Below are 8,679 nucleotides of genomic sequence, written 5' to 3'. Positions count from 1 at the left end.
TTGACATTACTTATTCGCATGTTTCTCCCAGAAATATTGTGCTGATCACATGATGTAGATTGTAGACCAGTGGCCTTGGATTCACCAGTCTAGAACTCTTTCCCCGTATAATATTATGTCATCACCATCATTGCCTTTTTCACTCCTTTCTCTATCCTGGGCTAGTCGCTTGATGTCACTTCATGTCTTCCCACATTCCTGTACATTCATTCCTGTGACTCTTCTCCAGGTTCCACGTGGTCTTCCTCTTGATCTTTTACCCTGTGGGTTTCAGTGCGAATTGATTATAAAACCATCAATAATATTATATGAGATATAAAAATTTTAAACATTTTCAGGCTCCTGCAAGTGAAAATCAGAAACTTCTGAATACTCATGTCCTCATTAATGACCAAGGGAAAGTGGAGGCAACCTACGACAAGACTCATCTGTTTGACCTTGACATTGCTGGCAAAGTGCGGCTATGTGAAAGTGACTACGTGGTCCGAGGAGGTGGAATAGTTCCTCCCGTGGCCACCCCAATTGGCAGAGTTGGCCTGGCAATCGTATCCTTTGACCTGAATTTGATAGTGCTATAGCCTGATCTATGCTTTGTATGTGTTGTGTTTTCCTTTTTTTTTTCTTTTTTTTTTTGAATCATTTACTGTTTTTGTTACAATTTTTCTTTTTTTCTTTCTTTTTTTTTTTTCTTTTTTGTTGTTGATCATTTACTGTTTTTGCTACAATTTTATCTTTCTTTCTTTTTTCTTCTTTTTTTTTTATATACCACTGTACTAACTGTTCTAAAGTGCCACCTGTCCAAGTCAATCACCTGTAGAAATGACCACTTACCATCTAGATTATAACACAACGACCAGGCTTTAGAACACTCAGGAACATTTTTGACTTCCCGGGAGGCATACAGCATGTAAGGATAATATAGTAGTAATGAAATTAATTAGCAACTTAACCCTATCCGTAGGCCCTGTAGTCATTTTGTACCCCTGGGGTTGTATTCTTCACATTTTAGAATACTTCTAGCCCGAAGATCTCTTTGAAACTTTCAGTATTATGCGGATCAGATTAACGAGAAAATTTCCTCTTTGGAATGTGGTGGCACAGAGTTCCCCACGTCGTATGGATACCATAGTAAAACACTGAACATAGATAGGGTTACAGCTTGTTCATTTGTCTAGTTTTCGATTTAAAAAATACCCTTCTTGATAACTGAAGTTTCGATTTAAAAAATACCCTTCTTGATAACTGAAACTTTACCTATTTTGTGCCTTTAATCAACGTTTTTTTCAGTAAAATTCATATGGAAATGTGTTATTATCATGCCATAAAAGGTATGGAGTCCCCCTCCCCCTCTCCCCCTCCCCCCCCCCTTCCGCCAAAATTCAATACAATTTGTCAAACTCGCGGAAAAATGCCTATTTTTTTAATTTCGTTATTTTGACGAGCGCCTGATTTCCCCACACTATAACCCATATGAATGGCCTTGACCTGTTGCACACAGTGTTATGACATGAGGTTCCCAGAGATGGCGCTAGCGCTGGCCCAGCAGGGTGCCCACCTGATCACTTACCCATCAGCCTTCACTCAGCCCACGGGCATGGCACACTGGGAGGTGAGATATATATATATAACTCCTATCGGCCAGAACGACACGTTGCGTGTCATTTCGGTTTACCCCCCCTTCCGCCAAAACAACACAATGGTAGAGTGTGTCATTTTCACCTGCTCAAATTAAACACGCACATTTCTGTCCTGTCCTCCAAATTCATGTAGATCTATATAATATTCATCATCATCATCATCCAGTGCCAGATCTGCCACAGACATCGGCGATCATGATTTTCCATTGATTCCTTTGCTCGGATGCTCTCAGAAAAGCTACGTTTCCCTGATTTTTCCCTGTTACCCATTTGTTTAGGTTCCCTAAGTATGTTGTTCTGGGCCTACCCCTGCCTCGCCTGCCCTCAATTTTGCCAGTGAGAGCTAGATGTTCAAGACCCTTATGTCTATTCAGGTGTCCCAAAAACTGCATTTGTCGTTTCCTGATTGTTTTTAACATTGAGCGTCCCACATGGGCTTCATCAAGCACTACCTCATTTGATTTCTATTCCTTCCACGATACTCTTAGCAGTCTCCTAAGAAACCACATTTCTGTTGCCTCTATTTTATTTTCGCTGTCTTTAGTGATTGTCCAGCATTCACAGCCATATAGAAGGCCATATATATATAACATTGGTCAAGTTAAAAGTAGACATGGTGACACTTCTTTTCTTTGTAACTATTTGCAGCTCGAAGTTGAAGGCATATTTTTCGAGTGATAGCGTGTCATATCCCACACAATTTTCTATCTGGAGTCCAACTCATTTTCCAAATCACAAAAGTTACTCTATACCCCCCTATAATACGCCTGCTTTTTCTTCATTACATATCACTATCTACACTTCCCTGATGTTGCAGATTGTTAATTGTTTTGCTATGTTGAAAGAGATAGATCTAAATCCAGAATTGTTGGTGATGCAAAAACTTTTATCCAAATTCTGAATGACATCAAAAGATTTAATCCTGGCTGTTTAGGAAAATCCATGAAATTAATTCTGGCTAATGAGAGTTATGGTAACGTGGGACCCACTGTATCGATTCCGATACCTAACTGATTCTTCCAACTTATAACACAACATATGCCCTTCAATCAACATCTCAACCGAATTGGAGTAAAGCAGTCTGCTGCCTGCCCACTATGTAACTACCCCCTCAGAGACAGTGGAACATCCTCTGTTCTTCTGTAGAAAACAACCGATCTGAGGGGATGTTTTCTTCCCAAGCTACCCCACTCATCTAACTGCCTCTACTGCTCAAGACAACAATTAGAACAGACATGCAACTATTACAGAATGGCTAGGAGCAGCAAGAACGACAGACACCATTGCTGCAACGCGGGACAGAGTGAAATGGAGGTCCATGATCGCCCACGCCAGTCGGCAAGGCACCGGATGATGATGATGATCATGCAGAAGAGTTAACGCTCAGATTCTACTAGATAGCTTACAACAACAACAACTGATTCAGCCCGCAGTGCTGCTCACAGTGGCTGACTGTCTCCTGTGTTTTGACCACGTGCGGATAACTTTAGAACGACAGATGTACGCCATTGGCCCATATTTATAGTAACAGCCATCTTGTTTGACGTCATTGAGGGATTCCCACGTTGTTGTCGTTCACGGTGACAACACGACCGCAAAGAACTATTGCAGTATTTTTAAAGCCTGTAGCTTACAGTGGCGTGGTGGTGGAGTGGTTAGTGGGCTTGTCTCCAGAGCAGAAAGTCCAGGTTCGAGCCTTCGTTCGGCCATGGATTTTTTTTTTTTCGCCTACCCACCATAGTAGGAATCCCTCAATGACGTCAAACAAGATGGCTGTTACTATAAATACCGGCCAATGGCGTACATCTGTCGTTCTAAAGTTATCCGCATGTGTTTTGACCCAGAGCGGCTCTTATCTATTTCTCCCTTTCTTCACTCGCATCACTTTCCTCTCTTTCTTTTTTCCTTACCACTTACATTTCAACCCTTTTTTCTGGTGTCATTGAATAGTATTTTTTATTCTGAACATTTCTATATGCCACTCATAGGGCTTTATCAAATTTAGATGTTTCTTTATTATTTTTTTTTGTGAGACCACTCATGAGGTCACGAACCACCCGTGAGGTCACGAAGCGGTCACAAATTATTTGCATCTAGATTCAAAATTATCTGTGTGCTGAATCAGTGAATGTACTTTAGTTGATGTTTCTTTGAATAATCTTTTTTTAGGCAAGTCATGCTTGTGACCTTCTATTCTCTATCGAGATTTCTTTTAAAAGCTTATTAATATGTGAATGTGAACAATTGATTTTGCTGTGTCTGTTTATACCAACAAAAATGTTCTTGGAGTTTTATTCTTCGAGTTCTACTTTTATGTTCCTTTTAGAGAGACAGGTAAATTTGTAAAGTATAACTCCCCCCCGCCCCCCCCCCCTTCCCCCCAACCCATAAAAACTTAGAAACCTTAGAAACCAAATAAGCTCTTTTGAAATTGTCCCTTCCTATAAAAGGTAATTTAGCTTTAGTACCTGACGTTTTCAGCGTTAATGTTGAGGGAATTTTTAGTAACGTAAGAGGTGCAAATTTAACGGTCAATCTCCGGCGTAGGTAGGGGAAATAGGCAAACAGGGAACAGGTAAATTGTCTGTAATATTACCACTGTCTGTATGATGTGTTTGGTTCTATCTTCTACCTAGGTGTGACACTTTTTAAATTTGCATGTGGGTTGGTGGGTGGTCAAATTGGCGGGTGCTCTGGTGGGGTTTGCTTCTTCTTTCCTATCAAACATCTCTTGTCCTAATCTCACCTTCTTCTTTTTTACATTTGTTACTCTTTTGTAACACCTCTAATCTTCTGGTGCTCATATGACCTTATGCAGTTGCGAGCGCTGTAAAACCTCTACTAAAACTAAAATTTACATGCCTTTGTTCTACCTTTAGTCGATTCTGCGAGCCCGTGCCATCGAGACCCAGTGTTATGTGGTCGCAGCTGCTCAGACTGGCAGCCATAATGCCAAGCGCTCATCCTATGGTCATGCAATGGTGAGTTTAAGACAGTTTGCCTATGGAAAATTTTGAAAATTGTGGAAACAATTATGCCCTGCAAATAAGTACTGAATCAAAAAGGCATGTTGCACTATTCATGTCTTTACGGTAATAAAATTCTGTGCTCTCTTTCAATACGTGCATTAGAACAGCCAGAAGTAATTCTATAGAAGTACAGTGTAGTAACAAACTCATTTTTTTTCTTTTCCAAAACGGTCTGCATTTTTGATGTGTGGTCTAATGCAAAGAATTCTTTTACACTCAAACTCAATGAGGATTGACAAATGTGTTCGACACACCCACAATTCACGTTATTCGTATAGCGAAAAATCTGAGAGAAATTAGTCAGGGAATGGCCAATTGTACAGAGGCTATTTGTGATTTTGAGTTTTATGTGTTCGTCTTATCGGTGCCTGACTGTATTTAAAGAAGAGATTCCTATATTTAATGTACTTTTGTTGATGTTTCTATGCATATTCTTTTTTTAAGAACGTCATGCATGTGACTCTACTCTATCGAGATTTCTTTTAAAAGCTTATCAATATGTGAAAAATTTATTTTGCTGTGTCTGACTATACAAAAAATGTTCTTGGAGTTTTCTAGTTTTTCAAGTTTTTGACTAATTCTGTAGTTGAAAATGTTTTCTTCAATGTAGCATTTCTCTAAAACCTTTCACAGAGGAGTCCTTACATTTCACTAAAACCTTCCACAGAGGAGTCCTTACATTTCACTAAAACTTTCCACAGAGGAGTCCTTACATTTCACTAAAACTTTCCACAGAGGAGTCCTTACATTTCACTAAAACATTATACAGAGGAGTCCTTACATTTCACTAAAACCTTCCTCAGAGGAGTCCTTACATTTCACTAAAACATTATACAGAGGAGTCCTTACATTTCACTAAAACATTATACAGTGGAGTCCTTACATTTCACTAAAACATTATACAGTGGAGTCCTTACATTTCACTAAAACATTATACAGTGGAATCCGCTTACATTTCACTAAAATTTTCCTCAGAGGAGTCCGCTTTACACTTTGCAGTCACTTGGCGCAATAATGCGACGGTGCAAATGATCCGTTCCGGTCACCTGGCGCAGTTCTCTGCCAGGCCCGAAAAGTCTGTTGTAGTTGCTCTCCTGGCCTGGTCACCAGATGGGGTGTTTTGTACTGCTGGATGCGTGACTGCGAAGTGTTTAACTAAAATCTGAGTACTGTGGGATTTTCTTCGGTATAGCTGGGTTTTCTTTAGATTAGTCGCAGGTTTTGGTTTACAGAGGTTGCTCAAATTGAAGAAAAAAAATTGGAGATTTTACTTTCTTTTGATTACCAGCTGTTTTTGGATTAACCATATTTAGTTAAAGTGGACTCTGCCATATTTTCAGATTTGCTTAATTAATGGTAAAGAAATTTTGATAAAGAAATTTGGTATGGTAAGAAACTTTGAACGGGTAAGAGACCTTGTAATGGTATAAATGTTTGTTTTAGTAAGAAATTCGGTATGGTAAGAAACTTTAAGCGGCTATTGTGGCACAAACCGATCGCCTGACTCGTCGCATAAAAGACTATTGCATTATTTTCTGGCAACGAGTCAGGCAATCAGTTGACGATCCCCCAATGGGCACTACGTATAAGAAACTTTGTTAACCCTATCCGTACGTCGTGCTTAACTATCGTATCCATACGACGTGGGGAACTCTGTGCCACCATTTAACCCTATCCGTACGTCGTGCTTAACTATCGTATCCATACGACGTGGGGAACTCTGTGCCACCACTTAACCCTATCCGTACGTCGTGCTTAACTATCGTATCCATACGACGTGGGGAAATCTGTGCCACAACTTTCCAAAGAGGAAATTTACTTGTTGATCCGATCCGCACACTTTGCATAGCAGTCTGTCAAAATGATTTTTTGAGAAATACTGAAAGTTTCAAAGTAGAGATCTTCGTACTAGAAGTATTCTAAAATGTGAAGAATACAACCCCGGGGTACAAAATGACCCCAGGGCGTACGGATAGGGTTAAAGCAGGCAAGTGTTGAAGCTGCCTACTTAGACTGATTAGAAGAATCACAGAAATCGATGTACAGAAAAGTGGGAAGACATGGAATGACATCTAGAGGCTAGCCCAGGATAGAGAAAGGTGGAAAGTGTTTGTCCGTGGCCTATACCCTGGTGCAGGGTGAGAAAGTGTTTGTCCGTGGCCTATACCCTGGTGCAGGGTGAGAAAGTGTTTGTCCGTGGCCTATACCCTGGTGCAAGGTGAGAAAGTGTTTGTCCGTGGCCTATACCCTGGTGCAGGATGAGAAAGTGTTTGTCCGTGGCCTATACCCTGGTGCAAGGTGAGAAAGGCAAATGATGATGATGACATCGGATGATCTCACCCAATTCCCCCCCGTTGTGTATGATCTTCCCTCTAGGTGGTGGACCCGTGGGGTGCGGTGGTGGCTCAGTGCAGCGAGGGCACGGGCGTGTGTACCGCGGAGGTCGACCTGGCCTACTTGAACAAGCTGCGCGGGCAGATGCCGGTCATGCAGCACCGCAGGACGGACCTGTACGGCAAGGTCAACGCACTCGCGTCCAGCACTGGGAAAAGTAAGTTTGATGTTGTTGTTGTTGTGTGTGTGTGTGTGTGTGTGTGTGTGTGTGAGTGTGTGTATGTGTGTGTGTGTGTGTGTCTTTGGTAGCCTATCCGTTCGAAATGTTTTGAGCCCCGAAAAGTGTGCTCTTTGCCAGGGCCACCGCCTCTCTTGGGTAGCGGGTGAGGCAGTCCAACCTCCCTGAATCCTCCCCAAAGAGATGCCACCGCCGGGCCTCCGTGGCGGGGCATCTCTGCAGCCAGTGCTCCAAATCTTGGGGCTCCTTGCTGCACAATGGACAGATTGGGTCCGATGTTTTGTCTATTCTATTTTTGTAGGCCTGCAGCCCAGAGAAGAAACCGGTCCTGATTTTTGCCAGTAGTGACTGGTCACTGTGGGACTTAATAAGAGCCTCTCGTTTTAAGGAAAATGATGTTGTTGTTGTTTTTAAATCCCTTTAGCTGCGAGTATTTCGCTCTTGGCAGCGCAATGCCTCCCTCAAGTAACCACATGTCCTTGTCATCTGGTCAACGCCAGAGTAGAGCACGCTTTGTAAGTCTGTAGGTGTGTGTAGGAGCCTGCGCCGAAGAACTGCCAGGTTTGGGCGGTGAAGGAGAAGATGTTCAACGGTTTTCTCGTGGTAGTCACAGTGTCTGCAATGGGGTTCCCACATGGGGTTAATTCTGTTTATGTGAAGTCAGTTTGATAGGTGGGTGCAAGAGGGGGGAACTTTTGATGGAGATAGAGGGGCAAGGGCAACAGCAGGTACTTGCTGCTCAGAATGTTGTTCATGACTTTTGGTGGGTTGGGTTTTTCTGGGTCGATTTTTCTCGGAAACTGTGTATTTTTTGTTATTGATGACTGGACGGGTGTTTTTCTTGGAAACTTTATTTCGCGTTATTGATAACTTTGTACGCGTTTTTCGTGGAAACTATTTATTTCTCGTTATAGATGAATCTGGGCTGATTTTTCTCTGGAACTGTTTATCATTTCCCGGTAATGTATGGCCTTATGCTTATTGAGTAACATTTGTCTTGTGTCAGTTTCCCCAGACGATGAACCAATTTACCCGTTTGGCCACGTCAAGGTCCCTTCTGCTCAAGTTTTCTACCGAACGCCGTTGTCGTTTGCCTTTGTGAACATCAAGCCTGTTCTTCCCGGCCGTATCCTTTGTGCATGGACGGACGCATTTCTTGTTCAGGGAATTGTGGGAAAATGTGGCTATTCTTGTCTTGCTCAAAATCTGCAATGGGAGAGGGGAAGAGAGGGGAGGTGGGGAAATAGAGAGGGAGAGAGGGAAAGAGAGGGGAGATGGGGAAATAGAAAGAGGAGATGGGGAAAGAGAGGGGAGATGGGGAAAGAGAGGGGAGATGGGGAAAGAGAGGGAAAGAGAGGGGAGATGGGGAAAGAGAGGGGAGATGGGGAAAGAGAGGGAAAGAGAGGGGAGATGGGGAAAGAGAGGGGAGATGGGGAAAGAG

At 42.3% G+C, this 8,679-nt stretch overlaps 1 protein-coding gene across 4 annotated transcripts in view; it reads left to right on the top strand.

The window, feature by feature from the left end:
* Window positions 1–8,679, top strand: part of LOC101855926 (nitrilase and fragile histidine triad fusion protein NitFhit) — a 21,592-nt gene that overhangs the window by 5,671 nt on the left and 7,242 nt on the right. For all 4 annotated transcript variants that reach the window (XM_005113206.3, XM_013090950.2, XM_005113207.3 and 1 more), the window contains exons 5-8: window positions 1,499–1,609; window positions 4,517–4,618; window positions 7,043–7,217; window positions 8,245–8,364. In XM_005113206.3, the coding sequence (XP_005113263.1) occupies window positions 1,499–1,609; window positions 4,517–4,618; window positions 7,043–7,217; window positions 8,245–8,364 (508 nt within the window). The remainder of the gene's footprint in view (window positions 1–1,498; window positions 1,610–4,516; window positions 4,619–7,042; window positions 7,218–8,244; window positions 8,365–8,679) is intronic.

Source organism: Aplysia californica, unplaced genomic scaffold (genome assembly GCF_000002075.1).
Source record: "Aplysia californica isolate F4 #8 unplaced genomic scaffold, AplCal3.0 scaffold01717, whole genome shotgun sequence".
NCBI classification, from domain to species: Eukaryota; Metazoa; Mollusca; class Gastropoda; order Aplysiida; family Aplysiidae; genus Aplysia; species Aplysia californica.
Note: the sequence above shows the minus strand (reverse complement) of the source record. Positions and strands in the feature narration are given on the sequence as shown.